At 37.4% G+C, this 22,089-nt stretch overlaps 1 protein-coding gene across 1 annotated transcript; it reads right to left on the bottom strand.

Moving 5' to 3' along the window:
* Nucleotides 1–361: 361 nt before the first annotated feature.
* Nucleotides 362–13,664, bottom strand: LOC116709190 (aggrecan core protein-like). Its single transcript, XM_032547593.1, has 8 exons — nucleotides 13,312–13,664; nucleotides 4,459–4,624; nucleotides 4,105–4,241; nucleotides 3,947–4,012; nucleotides 3,283–3,588; nucleotides 2,637–2,717; nucleotides 2,412–2,490; nucleotides 362–1,678 (listed from the first exon to the last, which is right to left on the bottom strand). Exons 1-8 carry the CDS (start codon nucleotides 13,376–13,378, stop codon nucleotides 1,465–1,467), a joined length of 1,116 nt encoding a protein of 371 aa, XP_032403484.1. The 5' UTR covers nucleotides 13,379–13,664; the 3' UTR covers nucleotides 362–1,464.
* Nucleotides 13,665–22,089: the final 8,425 nt, after the last annotated feature.

Raw genomic sequence — 22,089 nt, 5'->3', positions numbered from 1 at the left:
ATCATTGATCCTTTATTTGTGAGAAGTAATAAAACATCATTGCACAAATATTGATTGAAATGGTTAGTATTGGAGTTAATAATCAGATACAAAATTGTTTTGGAGGAATTTTTTGGTTTCTAACACTATTGCATGATTAAACTCTCCACAGGTCAAATTGACCCACAAACATTATTGCTGTACCTCAGAAATGACCATAACAGGAGGGTTAAGTAACAAGTCAAAAGAATGTCATTCACAATGACTGTATATAATTTAGTCTTCTTCTAAAAACTACATTGGCCACACAGAGAATAAAGTTGATTAATACGTGTGTGCGATATAGTCAGGCTACAGAAAGTTCAATAGAAAAAGATGATTACAAGATTGAAAGCTTTATAAAGAAACATAGAATAAAAACATCAGCTTCTTTTATCACATCTGGTTCAGAGCAAACTGGTGTTTCTCTTTAATAAGCCTTTTGCTTTGCTATAAGTCTGCAGTGGATTAACTTCTCATTTCGAATGTCCAGTATTTACACTTCCCCTCATAAAAATTGAGCTTGAGATTAATGTGCTTGAAATATTACCCAGTTCTTTATTTTGTTTCAAAATCAGTATATGTTGAGTAGATTCCCTATAACATACTTTTTATCCACACAGTATAATCAAAACATAATCTTATTTCTGTATTCATCATCATCAGTTGTGCACTACGCACTCACTGTGGAAAGCTAAAAATCATGCTGATTCAGGATGCTATCTATGTTGACCTTCACAAACCACAGTACAGTTTCTGATTAAATACTACTAGAAACAGCAGCAGTCCTTCACGCTAAATCGACAAAGCATTTTCCTATGAAAAAAAGCAATGGCAGCTATTGCAACATTTGTAAAGTTTTATATTATGTACACAGACAGGGAGAGCAGAATCAAAAGGAAGATAATTGAGATTGATGCATCCCCAGTTTTCTTAAAGCAACAATTAAGAAGTGGACATGTCTGAAATATGTGCAGAAAGTAAAAACAGGAAAATAAAGAAATAAAGGAAGTTTTTTTTTTCTTTCTCTCTTAAATAAAATATAACAAAACGAAAATGACTGTTTATTTCTTTTTTCCGGTTAAGATTAATTGCTAGAATTTTACAGTCATCAAATTTAACAAAAAGCTTTTCACCCACTCTTAGAACTCCCCATAATCAATAATTAAAAATGGCACACACAATAATTAACGTGAACGGAAAATAAACATATTCTGATATTTTGTTCTAAATCTCTCATTCTTGCACACTGATCTGAAATGCTTAGCCTCTTTAAAAAGCTTTTGTGCAAACCTTTGTACTTTAGTTGAACACAGAATGATACGTTATGACACATTCAAATGCTCTTACTCAGTGCCCATCCACTACAAGCCGCCAACACCCTCCAACTCTTTTATCCTCTCAAAAGTCTTCCCCCAACTTCCCCAGCTCTTTCCTGCCCAACTCTCAGGCCTGCTCGTCTTTATCCGGAGACTGCTCTAACGTGATGACAGTGAACTCCTCCGTATTGCCGTTCTCCTGGATGGTCTCCTTGTTCATGAGCGTCACCATCTCCTGTTCTCTCTCCGGGTTGCGGGAGCTGCATGCTGCAGCTGCGACCCCATTGTCATCGCTGCTCTCTTTGATTGTGATATTCAGCGTTTGCTTTCTGCCACACCACCTGCAAAAACACATTGAGGGCAAATGTTACTGCAACTAGGTTTAAAATCAAGCTGAGTCATTTCGAATCTTTTAACAGCAAGTGTGAAGCACAGTGGTGGAAGCATCATGTTGAGGATTTGCATTGTGGACCAGTGGCTATTAGTACATTGAACAAGCTTTAAGGAATAATATTTGACTAGGTCTTATCTCCAAAATCTTCAACTTCACCTCAAGTTGATGGTGGAAAATTGAGCACATTTGGGCATTGGCTGGTCAAAAATGAAATGGTTTTGGAAGAGGTGATACAGATTAGCATTAAGCTTGTGGACTAGCCCTCCACTCAATCCTAAAATTTGTTGGCTGTGTTGAAAAGCCAGGTTTTGACCAGAAGAACAACATGAGAATGAACTATGCACTACTTGTGATGAGATGAGTGGTGAGATATCCAGGCAGATTTATACCACAGGCTCACAGATGGCTACAAGAAGCATATGCAAGCAAGGTACAACCTGTAAAGAGACTTTTCACTCAATACTACTGGGGCTATATGTATATATTTGAGCCATTATGTGCTAATTTTAACCTGTGTCAATGAATTTAAACATACACATCCTGGTTTTCCCTATAGAAATTGCTAGGTGTATGTTCAATAAAAGCACCAAATTACTATGCGATTCATTCCTGCTTACTAATACTTTTCTCTGAAACTGTGAAAAACAGCACCGGAAGTGTCATGTCAATCAAGCCATTACCCTTTTCTCCTGGCGACAGCTGCACACACAAGGAGAATTGCACCAACTGCTACAATAACACCAATAACTACCAGCCAGTCTAAAAGGAGAAAGAATAGAATAAAATATGAATATTGTGACAGTGTTAAAATGATTCCGGAAAAAAAACATAAAGTACCGTCAGAATATTGCTGTTTGCTGTCATCATGTATAGTATCTCTGGGTGTTTAATTTTCGGTTACTCACCTGATGAGCTGCTGTCTTTTTGATTCTCTATATCATTTTCCGGATTCAATGATTTTCTTCCTCCACTATTCGGTTTGGCATCTGAACATCAATAAAATAAAATAAAAAGTTAAAACAGAAAAAAAAAAAGGATGCCTGTTAAACTGCCAACCAACAAAGCATTCTTTTAGCTTCATTACAAAAAAAGATGGTTTGGCTTTTTCAGTTGTAGGACTGATCAGATTTGGCTCTACTTCATCTCCAAATATATTTCAGCTAACACAAGGGGGCGTCATTTGTTCGAAAAGCTACTTTAGTTACTCCTGTCCTCCCAAAACCTGTTGAATCAGGCCTCACAGGCTTATATACTGTAGAGTACATACTGATTTCCAAGTCTTTCTTTCTGCTAATTTGGAAGATTTTATGCTTAAAGCTGATAGAAATACAATATTTAATTCCTTACAAGATTTGATCTTTAAATCGCATTACTAGCAACATATTTTTTTTAATTCTTAAATGTGGGCTAAAAATTTGAACCTGCTCAAAGGTAATTTTCTAAAGTTTCTTTTAATCTGACCAGCACTCCTCATTGAAAAATAAGGTCTAATTTACTGAGATGTACTGGACATACTGTTAGTTTCCTTAAACTCTGATTTTATGTTTTTACCAGTGGGCTCCAATGTTTCAATAGGTCTCTTTTCACTCGATGTTGTTGTTTCAGCGTTGATCACTGGAGTTGTTTTTTCCTCTAGTTGAGCTGACCCCATCCCAGATCCATCACGTGGGTCTGGCTCCATTGTAGTGAAAGCGGAAGTGACATTGCTTCCTCCAGTGGGGTTTCCCTCCTCAGGAACCATAGTGAAATCATCTTTACTCAGATCGTCGGGTGTACTTGCAGGTGTGATCAAGTCCTCCAGTGAGCTTGTTTCTGACTCTATTGTGCCATCAGTCAGAGGCTGTGGTGATGTCAGAGCTGTTTAGAGAATAAATATTTTTTGTTCACTCATACGCATTATACATATATTTTTTTTTAAGCAGCATCTAAGTTAAGCAAGTCCATATAGTATTTCAGTTATTATAACACAGTTGTATCGTTAAGGAAATTGTTTGAGACAGGATTCTGTCTGTTTTTCAGAACCATTTATGTTACTTCCTCTTAGAGAGCAGAGAACAGAGGTCACATAATATGTTAGATGTTTCACTGAAGTCCACTTCCCATTAAATGCCTCAATCCTACAACAATTCTCAACCATAGAAGTGTTTAAAACAGCATAGCGTTTGTCTCGCACTTGTACTCCATCACAGTCAATATGAGGGTGTGTTATACTGACCTGTTGTATCTGAGAGTAAAACTCTGTTTTCCTGGAAAGCTTTGCTGCAGTTCTTCTCAGCACTATCTGGTAGTAAGGAATCATAGGACAACAAGTTTCAAATCAAAAAGTCAATAATAACAAAATAAACCAAAATCTCATACTAGCTCCTCATTTACCATTTTTGTCATAACAGTAAGCATCAGAATGATCTCCAGTATGTGAGTTAACAATAAACCCAGTCATGTTCCTTGCACAGTTTTCATGCTGAGTTTGCCTGAGAATGACACTGCTCCCATTGTTGATCCAACCGTACCTTAAGTGACAAAAACAGTGAACAGTTGTCGATTCAGATTTTGATCCACAATGCTTTATAAATTTGAAAAATAAAAACAAATAACAATCTCCAGTTACATTGTGTCTTACCTAATAAGCAACATATACTTATTATATAAAGTGAAATATCTCTAACGTGTTATTTTTTATGAAAATATACTTTTTCACAATATTTTTTTGAAGAAAGCTTAATTTACCTGCAAGTTTCCATGCTGTTGTTATAGGCCTCCTGGACTTGCGCTGGACTTGCCATTGTGCTCTCCAGCTGCTCACAGACTTTCATGGCCATTTCAAAAGTCAGATTGTAACGACTCTCTCCCTCAACCAGAAAAACACCTGCATAGCTGCAGGTGCGAGAGTTAACTAGAAAGAAGCAAATAAACAAAATGAGAAGTCTTTTTATTACTGTGAGAAATTCAGAGTGAAAATTAAGGAGAAAGAAGTTAATGAACTTATTATTGTTGGAGTCCACAATGCAGAGATCTGAAATTAAATTAGTATACTTAATATCTCTACTGAGGTTTTATATTAGATCAGGGAGGGAGAGAAGTATGTAATGCATTTAAATTCAGCTCACAAAAAAGGCCAAAACAACTGCAGAAATAAAATATAATCTTTTTGATTTGCAAGGTACCTGATCCAAAGCTTATTATAAATAAATCTTGTGACATTCTAAAATATATCTTGTTAATGTAACACAAACCTCTTTCAGTTATTTTTTGAAAAACATAAAAATGAGAACATATATATATATATATATATATATATATATATATATATATATATATATATATATATATATATATATACACATATATGTTCCAAACAAACATTATAAAGTGTTTCATACTTGGAACTGGCCAAATGCAAAATTTTAGACTATGTGCACAGGTGCATCCTGCTTTTGTCACATAATTCACAGTGACAGAGAGAGTTTCATATTGAACAGCACCATTCTACACTCTCTGAGATTATGAAACTGCAAACACATCTCACGTGCTTTGTTAAAACCATCTCCCTGGGCTAGATGAATGACCCAAGCAACCACAAAATTTGTAAAAACATTTTGTTTTAATTCAAAACCTAATTCGAAGCATAAAATGAATAAAGAATTGGGACATTTTTTAGTCACTCTTTGGGTTATTGTTGTTTAATGCGTCTCCTAATTAAAAAAAAAAAAAAAAAAGGAGGAGTTCATTAATATTAAGTTTGCAGTGAAATGTGTCCTGGGAAAGAATGATTTTCAAAGTAATAGTTCTTTTTACTGGCCTTTCACCTCATTCTAAAATTATTTGATACATCTTTTAAGTGCAATTTGTTGGCAAAACATGCTGTTCATTTTCTGGTAGTCCTAAACTCAATTAGGATCCATGAAGAAGAAAATCTGGTCATTATTGTGCTGCCTGCCTCCAAACGTCTGTTGCAAGTCCATTTGCTTCAGTTTGTTTGAGAACTTTCAGGGTTCGGATATGAAAACAAACATGCAAAATTGGTTTCATCAGATAAGATGACAACAGTTGGTATCCACGTGGTAACTGCTTCTTTCAAAAGCCAAACACAGGTTTCAGAACTGAAACAGCTGGCAGGCAGGTGAACCCTGGCACAAGAGACAGAGGGACAGACGGCAGGTTGGGTGGGGAGGGTAACTATAATTATGAACACACAACACTCCTGGTCTTGGCTTGGTAAAAGAGGATGCTGGTGCAGGGTGTGGTTAGCATTTCTACATGAAAGCAAACAAAAAACTTGATATTATATTGAAGTTCACTGAGGAAATGAAAAGTTCAGTTATGACTATGCCTTAAAATTCTGATAAGCATGCATAGTAAGTTCACCCCTTAAAGCATCAAGTATGTAACTTTTATTAAAATGATATGTATTTACATAATTGTTGAAACTGTCATTATGTTGTGACAGTACAGGTATGAGACAGATGTTTAAAATTGTGCTCCTTTGCCTTCCTCTGGCACTCTAAATGCTGACTATAAACAACCAATCAGAGCCAGGAAGAAGGTCTTAGCGATGTCAAACATGCTAGTGTACATGCTGCTCATCCCTCTCCCTCTCTCTGCCCCCTTTGCTCTCTGCTACGCTACAGCTTCTTCCTGATACCCCAGCCTGCCATGAATGCACAGTTTTCCTGGAATGATAAGTTGCTTCTCAGCCATTAGCGCATTTATCAGCACATACACAAAGATGATTGTCAACATTTAGGCGCTCCTCCTGACTCTGACTGGTTGTTTTTGACAGAGAGCAGTGCATTTCTTCAGACAACAATAGTAGGTCAGACAGGTTGAGGAGCTCAATTTTTTTCACAGATTATCTATCCCGTGTTACACTGTCACTACATAGTAACAAATATGTAAAAGACGTATTTTTTAATAAAAGTTCCATATTGTAGTTCTAAAGACTTTCCGCAGTTTCCTAGGAATGTTGTTGATAACATGAAGATGGGCTAAAATATGTCACATGCTTCCAGAGAACAGATAAAACATATGCACTTGCTTGTTTATCTGCAGATTATGTTTGTTACCAGGGTGACAAATTTATGAGTTGTGAAAGATGGCCTAGTCACACTGCAGCATTTCATAGGAAACGAGAACACATTTAATTTTAAATCTGATTGGTGAACATTTTGGAGTAAAGTTGTGAAAAAAAAGTCACACTGACCTTACAGTCATAGCTACGACACATATTCTGGACAAATGAAACAAAAAGCTTCCACTGAGACATTAAAACTTTAAGCCATCATCACCAGGAACTTTGTTTTTTAAATTTAATTTGATCTAATTGCTTGTTTTTATCTTTGTACTATGTGGCAGGCATCGCTCAAAAAAACAACAAAAAGCATCTCGAGTAATTAATGCTGCTGACCATGTTAAATTTTTAACAACAAATCCTTAACCATTTTTCACTACTTTAGTGGTCTCCAGAAACATCGAATCTCAATCCAGCAAAGCACCTCTGAGATGTGGACAAACAGGAGGTTTTCATCAGGAATGTGAAGCAGTTAAATTTTCAGCTCTTGAATGATGCCTTCACATCAACCTGGACCAAAATCTGCCTCAAACCTTGCTGATTTTTTTGTTTTAAGAATAACGTTCTCAAGGAAACTTTATTCTTTTACCAGAGTCAACTTGGTAAAAGCAAGATGTACCTAATGAAGCGTCCTTTAAGTTTAAATTTGCAACAGACAATAACATTATATTGTGTTTCGCAAATAAAGGACAAGTTGTGTGATTTCACAACAATTTATCCGACATAGGTTAATACAGTTCTGAAATGGATTCGTTTTGAATCAAGTCACAGTAATGAAAAGATTTTTGTTAAGTCTCCATAAAAAAAAAATTATATAATCAGCTATACAATTTCATTTGGCTGCATTCTGAACTTGACACTTGTATTAAATTGCACGCCAGTCAGAGGAGTATTCATTGATAATCTTGGTTTTCATGAGAAAAAATAAGGGGCCCACAACTCTTTTTTAACATGCTATCATGAGCAAAAAGAGAGCAGCGACAGAAGCAGGAACTAAAGTTTTTGTCTGTTAGCGGCAGTTGTGCAGCAGTGGCAAGTTCCTTTGCGCATGCTGTAAAAACAAACTCTCCCTTATACAACTCCGTCTCTCATACGAAAATCTGAAACAACCTCAGTCTCTGCTAACAGAGCAGCTTGCATCATTCACAGCCTAGAGGAATAAAATAGACAACAACCTTGGCCTTGCAAACCTGCCCCAAACAGATCAAAGGGAGAACAGCGCACCATCGGTGGGCTGAAAAGAGTGCTGACAGTGATCTAACAGGGCGTTCATTAATATGCAGAGGGACAGTTGTGGGTGTCTTTATGCAGCCCAGAAGCTTGTTATGCAAAGGCATTGACTCTCCCAAAAGCTTCTTTGTCACCTAATGGAGTTGGAACCAAGGAGACTGCAAAGTCTGGCTGCAGCGTTCAATAGAAATGAAGCTCTAACACTCTGTGTTGCCAAAACCTCCAGCTGCAATGGGAAGAATTGTCAACTTAACTCTCCACTCCTACTTCACTTTCTCCCCCTCCCTTCTGCCCCCATGCTTTTTCATTTTGTCTTGTTTTCTCTGACAGCTCTCTGTCGTTTCTATGCCAGCGATAAAACACAATATACCCCCCACATACATGTCTTAAAAAAAAAACAAAAAAAAAAAACTGGTAGCTCACAGATGCACAAGGCTGATTATCCCTTCATGACTTCAGAGCCATTCCTCAAGAGGAGGCAGTAAGCTGTTGTCAACAATATTAACATACAAAGCTGGGTCTCATTTTCTCCTTATCTGTATCTATTTTGTTACTTGCTGCCAGATGCACTCTATAGGGATTGTTCACACTGAAGTGTTCTGAAAATATCATGAGGTTAGAATGTCATGCTTGAAAAAAGAACCTACTGCGTCTGCCCTGTTCATACTGTGACAAATGTTTAGCCATAGTCCATATGCTGGTTGTGAAACAAGATCTTGTAGCTTCAATGCCCACAAAACGCCACAGCATCATCACACATGGGTGAACTTCATTTTGTCAGCACAGATTTTCCCTCCACTAGAAAAAGTCTCTGGGACAACTGAAACATGAGATGTAGTAAGGAACATGTTTGCAAACACTCAAGCATATAGACACAAAATATCCAAAGGTCACAAAAAGGACTGACAAAACTGGAGTTCTCTGCAAAGCATGACTTCCTATCTCACCTCTAATGTTTGCACCTCCACCCACTTCACTCTGGATGGTAGGCGAGTTTTTTTGCAAACATATCAAGGTGGTAACACTGTCTTTTTCCTTTTACAGGCATGAAGATTTCAATTTCTGTACAATACATGTGAAGAGAAATCATTTCAATATGTTCCACTGTATTCACTCAATTTGAAAACTGGAGAATAAGGAAGAGGAAGGAATCCTCCCCAAAACGTTTGTTCTTGTTGTGGTGTTAAAAGTTTGTGAAGTGCAGCATGCTATAGATATGTTTCTATTACTTTATTAATTTTAATAACTATTAGCACCTGAAGTGTTTTCTATAAAGGTTTAGCAAAGTGTTTACGATTTCCTTTGATATATTGTTTTTAAAGCGCTTGAAATAAAGCTAGGCCTCTATGGCAAAGCAGAGCAACATGACAGTAGCAAGTAATCTATTATTAGAATTATTCACATCAGCTGATTAGAAATTACCAAGAATTATTAATCTTGTTTAATCATTAGAAAATCTAATAAGTAAATTTTGAGGAATGGCCATTTGTTTGGAAAAGCACTTTTTTTTATTTTTAATACAGTAAGAGACCTTTTACAAACAATGCCAAAGGCTTTGGATGCTCATTCCAGCAGAGTGGAACAAAAAATATATATAAATAGTCTGGATTGACTTCCTTTTTAAGGGCGGCAGCAGGGTCAGCTAACATTGCTGAGAGGAATTCAGCAATACTGAAGGAGCATGCACTGAGATTAGGTAGATAAGTGCTGACGACTTAGCCACTCTACAGTAGAAGCCAGTGTTAGTGCCTTTAGATCTCTGACTATCAGATGAGGTTGATTAGTAGTGAAGTTTTAAGTGTCCTTTTTGGTTGATTAAACAAATCTGAAACTCCAGTGGTGCTGTCACTGTGGATGATGGGAGACATAAAAGTAGACTTGCGAGAATTTGTGAAATTGTGAGATATCCATGATTTATACCAATAGTTGGGTGGAATATTGAGTTGGGCATAATCTATTTGTTGTTTGTGCAAAGTCGTATGACCAAAACAGAGACGGAACAAAATGGAACAAGGACAAGTTGTCATTAGTCATGATACCTCGATTTTTAGCAACTCAGGCAGGTATGTTGATAATGTATTTCAACTCAACCAAATTAAAATAAAATGATTCAGTAGTCCCAAAAAGAAAACAGAGTGGTAACTCTTACAATCTAAGTTATCACAATGAGTCATTATGGATCTAATGACTGTGGACATGAGGGATTTCCTGCTCCGGAATGTGCCACAGTAAAACTGAATAAGATAATCTGTTGTTGAATTGTGATTTCACAAGCTATGATGACCAACAGATGATTCCTAAAGGACTAACTCATTCATGTGTTTATCTTAAGTTGCAGGTTTGCATTTATTAGGTAAACCTGCAGTCCTCGCAGGTCTGCCTAAAAAAATTACTTAGACAGCTGCAGCTGATCCAGAAGGTTTCTGCTGGCAGTCTCACTAAAACCAGGACGATAGAGCACATCAACCAAAGTTCTAAAATCCTTACACTGGTGGCCTGTAGCTTAGATAAGAGACTTTAAAAAATACTGTGATAGTTCAGAAATTGATGAAATTACATTAAAGACCTGTTGTTCTCGTATCTGCCTTCCAGACCACTCTCATCTTCTGGTTCTGGTCTGCTCTGCATCTCCAGAACCAGAACCAAACATGGAGAAGCAGGATTCAGCTTCTACACACCACAAATCTGGAACAAGCATCCATAAACCTGCAAAACAGCTGAAACGCTGAGTTCCATTAAATCTAGACCAAAACCTCAGCTGTTTAAAGCTGCTTTTGAACCATAATAAATGAAACATTGACCAACATATTTGATGTGTGTTGATCATTTTAATGATGGCACTCATAAACATTTTATGTTTGTTTTGGGGGGTTTTTCAAAGTGGTGTTTTTTATGACTTTGTATTGTTGTGTTTTTATGATGTAAAGCACTTTGAACTGCCTTATTTCTGAAATGTGTTACATAAATAAACTTGATGGATTGACTGATTGATTGATTCCTAAAGAGATTTAGCTAAAGGGGGGACATCCTAAGACTCTAGCATAAAGGATGAGGACATTTGATGAAAATAGCTGGTAGTCATCCACATAGAAGTAACAAGAAAAGCCATGTGAATGGATAACTGGGCCAGAGAGGATGATGTGTTTTACAGAAAAGAATTCCCAGTATCTAGCTTTAGAAACATCTTGTAAAAGACAATAGGACACTGATGTTCATTCCTGACAGGATACCTTGTAGAAAAGACATAAATAATTAGCTTCCTGCGGCCCTATTGACTATTTGCAATAAAACGCCTGATGGTTTTACTATGATATTCCAATATCATAGTAATTTCAAGAGTCAGTTAAATCACTTTTTGACCCATTTGCTTAAATATTGGCAGCTGCCTAATATTTGTATAAACCTTGACACAAATATAGGGTGCTGAACTCCTTAGACCTCAACCTCCCTCAATACCCTTAAGACCATCATGAGCTGTGCTTCAATGTTCATTGATAGAGAGCCACTACTAATGATTTGTTCAAGTAGAAAACTGACTGACATGAAGAAATTCGGCTAATATGAAGGCAGGCTAATAGAGGCAGGCTAATAATAGGCTAACATGGCAGGCAGATGCTAAGTACTAGAGTCCATAGAAACAGAGTCCCCCAACACAGGCTGAACAAGTATTGGTTTGTAGTAAAGGGCACGCTGGTAGAGGAGGCAAACACGTGCCTTTAAGTATAGAGACCCTGCCAACAAAGGCACTCTTTGTCAGGGCCTAGTTTATGGAGACTTTGACCACCCCTTACCCTGAAACATGACACAGGAGCATTCAGGGGGAGGTTGCCAAACCAAGGAAACAAATATGATCATGTCTGCAGGACATGCAACTTATAGCCAACCAGTGAATATTTAAGTAGAAAGAAGAATATTCCAACCAAAAATATTACAGCATGTCAGCACGTGTAGATACCACATACGATTGTTAAGAAGTCCTGGTGTTTCAGAGGTTCACAGGTCTGTTCATTTTATCAGTTGTTTAGCTTTTTGCATATTGAACAAATTTTGTAAGTGATTCAAATATAACATTTCACTGACTTTATCAAAACTACTGAAGCTAACTATTTAATTGGATTTCCAGCAAAGTCCAAGATCCTTGCAGAATTTGCGCTATAACTTTTAAATCAGATAAGCTAAAAAAAAAAATGTATTGTCTTTTTCTTAATCAAAGGGAAAAACTCAGATCAATGTTGTTAATGTTTTTGCAGTCATTATGGTGAATATCAATTTCCATCCACTGCTCTCTTCCCTCCTGACTACTTTTGGAAGATAAAGTCATTATCCATGACGATGAATCTCATCATGAAAACATATTAATTGAATCTGTGTGTAGACTGAGTCTGGACCTGGATGAACAATCGTTATAAACAATCGAAACATGCACAAACAAAGCACACACTTCTGAATGTGAAAGGATCCTTGAGGATCAAACATGGGCTGTCTTAGGGGTAAAAGGATCCCCCTCCCCCCTTCCTGCACACTCAGCACCTGAGCTGTCCAGATATCCTCTCATTTTGCCTTTAAATCCTAGTCAATATTAAAGCTTGATGCCGAATTTTATTTGGGCTATAGCCAGAAGAAGGTCTTTGTGAACAAGTAGACCTCCAGCTCCTCGGGGAAAAAGCCAGACAGACCCGAGACCTGTTTGATTCAAAGCCAACTAAGCCTCCAGAGACTATCGCTCTTAGCAACAAATCCAATGAAATTATATGTGAGACACAAAGAGTTAGGAGAGAATAAAAAGGGAGAAAACTAGAGCACATCTGAAGATCATCCTTTGTGTCACAGACTACAACATTAAAACAGGGCAGAATCGCTACACTTTTTCCTCAATTAATAATTGTGCTTTTAATAGCCAGCCACACTGTTAATAAAAACCCAGAAAAAAAGAGGTTTAAATGCAAACACGTGTCTAAAACAGAGTGAGGAAGAAGCAAGGCATTCTTCTTTGTGTCTGTCATGCGTCAGTCTCAGACTATGCCAGACGTAAGCCTGTCTGGAGTAGCACATGCTCTCTTGCCGGCATCAACTCATCCGTTCTACAAGCAGAAGCCTCAGTAGCGCCTTTCACTCTCGAGTTTCCTTTTTATGAGTTCTCATTCATGTGCTCTACAAGCCTCTGGATGAAAATAAACGGTTGTAAAGTCTGATAGCAAAGAGAATTACCAGACACAGAAGAACAATAAAAACAAAGAAAAACATAACAAAGAGATATTAAGGTAAAATCTCAAACTCCTCACCTTGAAGTGGCTTTGAATTGCCAGAGGCCAGTATTCCAAAAATTACCCCTACAAGAAAAGTCCACATCTTTGCCAAATTGTCTGGTGATGGCTAGGTGAGCAGCTGGGTATAAAGATCTGTAACAGTCCTCTTCGTGTTTTTTCTTCCCTCTACAGTACCAGCAGTGATGGCTGGTGGGTGTATGTGAGTGAAACAGAGTAAATGTGGAGGAGAGAACAGAAGAAACCTGGGCTTGCTCGAGTGTCTGAAAGCTCCTGGAGATTACTCGGAATTTGCATCAACTTTCTCCTCTCTGCCGGAGAGACAACAGTGGCTGGTGGCATGCATGTAGGAGGGGAAGTGTGTGTTCATGTGAACACACACCCTTCTGCCTCTCCCTCAATTGCCCCACCTCCCCAACTGCCCCACCTCTCCACTTTCTCTCCCCTTTTCCTGCCTTTAGAATTTGCAGTCAGAAAGAAGAAGGTGATTTCTCCTCCAATGTGACTGCTTGTCCTTGTCTCCGTACCTCATTTTCACCCTATCTGCTGACACCCCCATTGCCTTTATTTATGGTCCTTGCAGAGAGACAGTTTCAGAGAGCCCATCTGGTCTTTTGTTCAATCTTTTCATTGTTGTCAACTGATCTGATTTTCTCAGCCCAGCTCCACAGGGGTTTGCTGTCAATCTTTCTTGACTACCATTTGTAAGAGGTCATGTATTTCACAAATTCAACCTCACTTGTCATTTTGGATGTACTGAAGGCTCGGGATACATGGACTCATTTTATCAGACACACCTTACTAGCAATTGATCAGAATCCTGCTAGCTTCAGAGCTGTTTTACCTATTGTGGCATGAAATCAACAAGATTTAAAAGAATATCCCCCAGCAGAAAATCTCCTGCTCCTCCACATCCCAAAGGTCATCTACTGGGTTAAGATCTGGTGACTGTGAAGGTCATTGGAAACTGTGAGCTAATTGTCCTGTTCAAGAAACCAGTAGAGGTGATTTGAAACTTATACTTATCAAAAAAATGTATGTGCTGTTGTCATAAAGAGGTGAAAGTGAGCAGCAACATTATTCAGGTTGGTTGTGGCGTTTACAAATGTTTAATTTGCTACAAAGGGGCCAAAGGCGGCTGAAATTGTCACCCACATTATTTAACAAATGCCACCAGCCTGTTGACAGAATAAAGAAATGATCACTGTTTAATATAGTTTCAGCTAGATTCATCTGAATGTCACTGATAAAATTGGAAAACAATTTTCCAATTTTTTATTGACCAATTTCTTGCTCTCAAATTATAGGAGCAGCATCAAAAGATGCAGTAGAGTCCATCTGCTTCAGGTTTTGATGGCTTGCATAATCAGAGATGGTATGCTGAATGCTTTGGTTTAACAAATGGTTATTTGAGGTGCTTTGTTTTTTATTGTCTGCTAATTGCTTCTACATCAGAAAGGCATGTTTATCTCCACGCCTGATACTAACTAGATATATATTTTTTCTGGTCATTCTTTGTAAACTTCAAAGAAAATCTTTATCATTGTATTTGCCTGATTATCTGTTTATGCAACTGAAAAATCAACGTACCTAATAAAGTGGCTGTTGAGGATTTTGTTTATTTTTTCTATAAGTTTCATTCACTGGCCAAAAATCCAGCTTTGTTTTATTATGCACTTAAGTTACATAAAAATGACCCAAAACATTCTTGTCCATACTGTCAAAAATATATCAACCATTTACACCATGAGAAAGATTTCTCTATTCTTATTCCAGGCTTTTCATTTCACTTCATAAGGCAATTAATGGCATCGCCTCAGGTTTCTGGAATCTCCCCTGTGCTGTTAGCATGTGACTGCATAATATCTCAAATAACCAGATGTAATATGAAACCATGACTGCTATCTGTAATTCTTTTACTTCCCTCATAACAGCCCGTGAAGACCTGTCTAATGGGTTGCCATGGTCACTAACTTTGCAGTCATGGGAATAGCAGTCAACAAGTGAATGACGTAGCTCTTAAGTTGAAAATCTTCATTACTACCCTCACAACACCGCATTTTGATTTCCATGGGAAACTGATTCATGGGGACAGGTCGATGCACCTTTTGGAGCTTATGCCAAAGTTCTTTTTAAATGTTTAGATTGGAGTGTTAATATTTAAGGTATTGTTTGCTTTTGTAAATATACATTTTTGACTGTGCTGCCTTTTGCACTTTTAGAAAGAATGTTGACAACTATTTCCTATACTGAGCTAACATTGGCGATGCAGCACAGCACCAGCTTATCTCATTCACTGATAACGGATTGAGTTCTTGTAATAGGTGCTATTTAAAGCCTTGTTTGTTTGGGTTTTTTTTTTCATTGTTTAATGAGTAATCTTTGGAGAAAGACCTGATGGCCATACAAGATGTTACATTAACACAGCCAGTGTACAGACACTCAGATTCTTATAAGTGAGAGGGAATTGTAATTTATGAGGTCATTTAATAACCAACCAATTGCTATTTTTGTCACTTATTGAATTACATTAAAGTGTTGCTCAAGTGTAATGTGAACACAAGAATAAAGAAAACACATATTTTCATTACAGCCATTAGTTCTATATGTTTGTAAATCTATTGATGATTTGTGCATAAGCACAGAGGAATAATAATCCAGACACCATTCTCCAATATATTTCTTCACATATTTCTGAGACTATTCATAATCAGCTATTTTTTCTTTTAATTTAAACAGCTCTTTTCACCCAGTTTCATCCTCTCCTTGTTGATGTTGCCCTTCAGAGCACAGGCCACCAGTTTTTTTCTATTTAAATATTTTATGACAATATTTTTAAATGTCACTAATTCAGCCAAATTCCAAATGATTTGGGGAAGAGAAATAAGTCACAGATTTTCATCCATACTCAAAAATGGCCATCAGACACTATTAACATAATTCATTCTTGCTTATCCTTAGAGTCATGGGGGTCGACTCTGGTGCCCCTCTCCAATGGAAATTAGGTAAGAGGCAGCGTACGCCACAGACAGGTTGTCAATCCATTACACAGCAATAGAGAGAAACACAGGACACACAACCAATAACTTAAATATCATATGTCATTAAAAAAAAAGGAATGTTAGTAATCTTGCATTAGGAATGATAATATTTAAAATGTGATTATTCACATTTTGTACTAAGAAATTTTACTTCAGACTCTTGAAACATAATACCAACTCATATAAATATTTTTTGTCTCGAATCAAACAGTTCACACCTCACTGCAGATTCTGTTTACTTCCTGTTTTGATGCTACCATAGCAACACTAAAAGAACACCCCAACAGACAAGCACTTTTCAAAAAACAATTTGTAATTCTGCATTACGTTTGTTTTCCTTTTTTGGTAAGTAAACTTCTGTTGTTCTATTGAAGTTCCTCATTTGTGTGAAAAGGAGAACAAAATTAACACCTGACTGAACTTTTCTCTATATCTTTACATATTCAAGTAGTACAATCAGAAGTGATTGTACTGCTTGTAATGAGGAAAATATTTGATCTAATCCAAAACATTAAAGTCAACAAGAGTATTATACAAGGCAAAAACAAATGTGGAGGTAAATGGAAAAACAAAAAAGAAATAGAAACTCTAAGATAGTATAAAGACAGACAATATAGTTTATATTGTCTGCTCAAATAAATGTCAGTTTTTGGGATTTACTTTCAAAAAGTAGCTGAGCACAGTTGATGTGGCTAATGAATTTCAGTTTAAGGCAAAAATAGTAAACAAAAAAGTATTTTTTGTAGATTGATTGCTGTCAGTCTACAAACGTAAAACAAAAAAGCAGACCCTATTTGAAATCAACATACTTAAACTAAATTCACACGGCAGCCTGAAGTGACCCAAATCAGATTTTTTTTCTTGTCCTTATGAGACCTGCATCTGATCTTTTTATGACTGTCTGAACAACACAGGCCAGAGTTTTACAGATGCCACCCAAGTCACTTGGATATGTGGTTCTAAATCCGACAGGTATATGATCTTCTCAAGTGAGATTTCTGTCTGTACGGCCAGGTCATAATCATTTGACCTGTTCTTCATTGATTCTCGACAAACTCGACAACAATGGCAAACGACAATGAGGATCGAGTTGTTAATGCCCTGGCACCAGTTGAACAACTTAAAATAGCAAGATATGTACCATCATTACCATCCATGTTAACTTCCGTAAACACTGAGCATGCTCACTACATGTGACATTACCACATCCTCTACTGAGCATGTGGGACACTTGCTTGTAGAAGTATAAATAACAGTGAAACGGGGACAAACGGCTCCCTCTTTTTTGAGATGAGATCTTTTTGGAGATCACATACCAATCGCATATATTTGGAAGGACCATGCAAATATATATACTGTATATATATATAAAATGTTCAGAAAACGGCTTGAGGTGTGAACTTAGACCTACAAACTTTTATGAACATGAATATGAATTTATAAGAATCTATGTGTCTCATTCTAGTGGAAGGCAATTGTGGAAGAAATCATGGAAAAATGACAAGATCAATCCTTTTATTTTATTTTAGTAGATGCACCGGGCTGGTTGATACAGTAAAGAAATTATCACTAATGTCTGGTGATCTCTCCTGGATGACTGGATGCAAAAACAAACAAAAACAGGTCATGTCTGAACCCAGTATTAGACACAAGTCTTCCGAGTCAGTTAATAGGAAAAAAAGAGAAGAAGAAACTTTTCCATGAAGTTATATAGTGAGAACACACACATGCATCCTCACCAGACGTACTTGTGGTTTGGGAGTCCTTGCGGTAATGGCAAAGCTAATAGCACATCCTCAGCATTCCTCTGAGGCAACGTGCTTTTTTTCCCCTTTGGCCACAGTAAAGTCACTGGAATTCGAAAAGAGGGGTGTTTGGAGATATCCATATAAGTACAGAGCAGTGTGACATTGAAGTGTTTTCACAAATGTGATACAGTGATGACAAACAGTATTATGGCCTTAGGGTGTCTCCCAGGGTTTGATGAGTTGTTGATGTGTTGGCTGTTCCTCATTTCTTAGTGATACAGGTTCCCAAGACAGCTGGTGACCATTATGTCTAAGTGCTTAAAAAGCAAATATTATTGAGTTTTAAAGCCAAAAACTCTAAAAACCTTGAACATACAAATCATTGGCCTAGACATCTTGCTGTGGGTTGAATCCAGTCATGTTGAAGAAACCAGCTAGACATGATTTAAGCTATATGACATGGTACAAGGTCTTGTTAGACGGGTGCATTGTGGTCATAAGCAGATGAACAGAGTTATGAACACTAATTAGGCTAGTTGGAGTGTTTTAACAGTGTTTAATTTGTGCTAAGAACCCAAAGAATTAGCTAAAAACATTTCTGCAAACCATTATATCATTACCATTACCCTCAGTTTTTTTGTGTTTTGTTTTCAGGTAAAAGGGGCTTCAAGGTTTAATATGCTAGCATTCAAATATGTTTTCTTTTACTTTGTTTATACAAGATGCAAGTTGTCCTACTGAGATCCAAGATCTTGTTTACAAGAAAGATCTATTGTGATATTAAAAAGACAAAAACTGTTATAATATAAGTAATTAAAACTTTTCACTCAATCAATGCTTTACAATCAAAGCAAGTTTCAAAAGAAGACTTTTTTTTCTTATTTTAAGAAACTTAAATTGTTCTGGAGGAATCAAAGTGGATAGCTTGTAGAGTCTTCCATGTTGGTTTAACAGAGTAAAAAGTTCTGCATACCTTAGTTTTACCAAATGATTATATGAGACACTGCTGTTTCTTTTCCATCTTAAAACAGTCTCTTCATTTTCCTATGAACTCTGACATTGACAAGAAATTTTCATTCACAAAAATGAAACTCATTAGATTTTTTTTGTGTGTGTGTAGGTGTGGTCTACACACACAGACACACACACACCCACCCACCCACCCCCCCACACACACACACACACACACACACCCATCCCCCCCACCCCCCCCCACAGACCCCTACACTGCTGTTTCTTTTTCATCTTAAAACAGTCTCTTCATTTTCCAAGGAATTTTCATTCACAGAACTGAAACTCGCTAGATTTGCGTGTGTTTGTGTGTGTGTGTGTGGGGGTGGGCGTGTGGGTGTGTGTGTGTGTGTGGTCTATTCCCTATAAGCTCTATATAGATGGTTGTGCTTTAAAATCTCAGTAGATTAGATTGTGAAATACCCACCAACTCATCAGGCAGTAACAACCAGAGCCCTTTCATAGTCTTTTACATCCCAGCAAAGCAGAAAGTCAGTAGTCAAATATGGATGATGAAGTGCTGTCTGGAACTGTAGAGTGTAAATCAGTTGTGCTTTGTTTGTGTCTTTTTATATTTTTTACTAAAGGAAAATTTGTTTCCTTGACAAGAAAAGAAAATATTGATTGGTGTGTCGCTTAACATTATCAACACAGAAAAGGATGTAATGACTATCAACTATATATAACCCCATGCTTATAAAACAGTTTAAAACTTCAGATACTCTGGGTAATTTGGAGACAATATGCATCTGAGTAACAATGCTGGTTTGAAGAATAAATTACACCTGACTGAACTCCCCCAGAATTCTCTTTTTTAATTGGAATTTGAAGTGAAGACTTTTCTATCACTACATTTGTTTTGGGCAGAAATGTGTCATATGCATTGATGCTGGAGTTTGGTGTCCATCACTTTTCAACACCTTTCAGCTGTGTCCTCAATTCCCTTGTTTTACTATTATTTTGGGGGGATTTTTAGCAAAAAAACTTTGCTTTTGACATGGAAATCAACACAACTATTACTTCCTATTACATCAATAAAAGTTAAAAGACTACTTTTATTTCAATCAAAGCTTCTGCCTGGGCTTGTCTCTTATGGGCAGAGGGAGGCTTGTTTCAACCGTGTTCACGTTGTGCACATTTGACCAAAGTTTGCCTCAGTGTCTCGAGCTGAATGAGCCAGCTTTGCGTCATAGGAACATGACTGGACTTCTTCAAAAGGCAGGGCTTTGCAACAACAACAAGGCAAGGGCCTCGCTTCAGTTTGGCTGCTGGGAGGGCAGGAAAAGCACGATAAGCAGAGCGTTGCAACACACAGCAGTGTAGGACAAAAAGGAGTGTTTTATGTCATCCATACTTGGTTTGCATGAAGACAAGCTTCAGTTGACTCACAGGTGTAATGTTTGCAGTGGTTGCTTAGTTTCTGGGCTGCATTTCTTTTATGGGTACTTCTACAGGATGCCTGTAAGAATGATAAGCACCCATTTCAAAGAAATGACATGAGTCCAAAGCTAGCAAAGCCAGAAGAGGAAGGATGTGGAGGTTTTACATTTATAATCTAAATATGCATGGAACGGAAAAACACTGGTATAAAAAAGTATAGGGGAAAGTGAGTGACAGTGCAGAGGAAATCCTGTTCAAACTTGAGTGTGAGAAATGTAGATGAACACAAGACATTCACTACAAATATCCCAATGACAGTAAAATTAATTAATTGTGATTACTTTGTCCTTTCAAAAGACCTTAGATAACTTATTACAAATTTGTTTCTTGGAAAGAGTCAGAAAAAGTAACTGTGACTTTTTACAACATGTCCTTCTGTCATAAACTCCGTGCCCCCATAAATCGCTCCATTCAAACACCCACTGTTAAGGAATTTAAGCCACATCAGCTGTTTGGTCAACAACTTAAACAGGAAGCTGAAGGACATGCACACCTGAGTGCTCAAGGTACAAATTCATCCAATTCTGTCTCCTATAGCAACAGCCCCCATATTTCTACACCACACTGTGCATTCATGACCTACAGTCCAGCCCGAGCTTTGGCATTATCTTCCAGACCTTGCGCATTCTTCATGAAAGCACCTTGGTGTGAACAAAGGGGATTATTTCTACTGGGTAGCTCTCTTATCCAGCTGTTACATATAACTGTACTGCTGGCCAAAGATTGGCAGGCAGCTGTCAGGAAGTAAATGTCATACTGTGACATAGAAGCCAAAGGAAATGTCAGAACCTACAGCATGTAGCTAATATTTAGAAGGGTATTATTCAGTTATTCTACCTAGCCACTCTGGCAAGAGATAGAAAATTAAAACATAGCAAAAATGTGCCCCGATATGTTTTGGTGATGATTTCACCATCCTGAGGATTTACCTTACCCAAACAAAGTGAATATATGAACTGAAAATAACATTATTATGCAATTATTTGTTTTTAAGGACACCACAGGCTGATATTACGAAGAACACTGCTCAACAAGGAGTGAAAAAGTTAGGCAAATTGTCCTGTCTTCAAATATGTTAACATATGTTCACTAAACTTTCATTCCTTCTCACTCTACTGCTTATTGCTGAAATAAAGCAGATCTGCAGTCTGATTTTATAAAAAAAAAATATGGATCTCAAACACACGCAAACACCATGCATACCTGTTTTTGTTTTTACTTCCTGCCATTTTATTTGCTCTGATTGCAGCTCCTGCACATTGCTTCAACCATTTTAAGCAGCAGTGCAAATTATGCATCTGTGAACTGCTTGCAAGTTGATCTGTGTAACCACTCTATTTCCTTCTGGCAGATGGTGCATCAGGATGAATAGTCAAATGTAGCAGCAGGATTATGAGGCAGCTCACAGAGAAATAACACATTTATATTCAATGAGAAGAAGATGCCTGAAGACGAAGGAAGAGATCAGCCTGACTGGGGCTCAGCAGAGATGATCAGATGTGATTTATGACCAAGTGTATCATTATTACCTCAAAATCCTTGCCTGTGCCCATCTG

This window comes from Xiphophorus hellerii, chromosome 2 (assembly GCF_003331165.1).
Source record: "Xiphophorus hellerii strain 12219 chromosome 2, Xiphophorus_hellerii-4.1, whole genome shotgun sequence".
NCBI classification, from domain to species: domain Eukaryota; kingdom Metazoa; phylum Chordata; class Actinopteri; order Cyprinodontiformes; family Poeciliidae; genus Xiphophorus; species Xiphophorus hellerii.
Note: the sequence above shows the minus strand (reverse complement) of the source record. Positions and strands in the feature narration are given on the sequence as shown.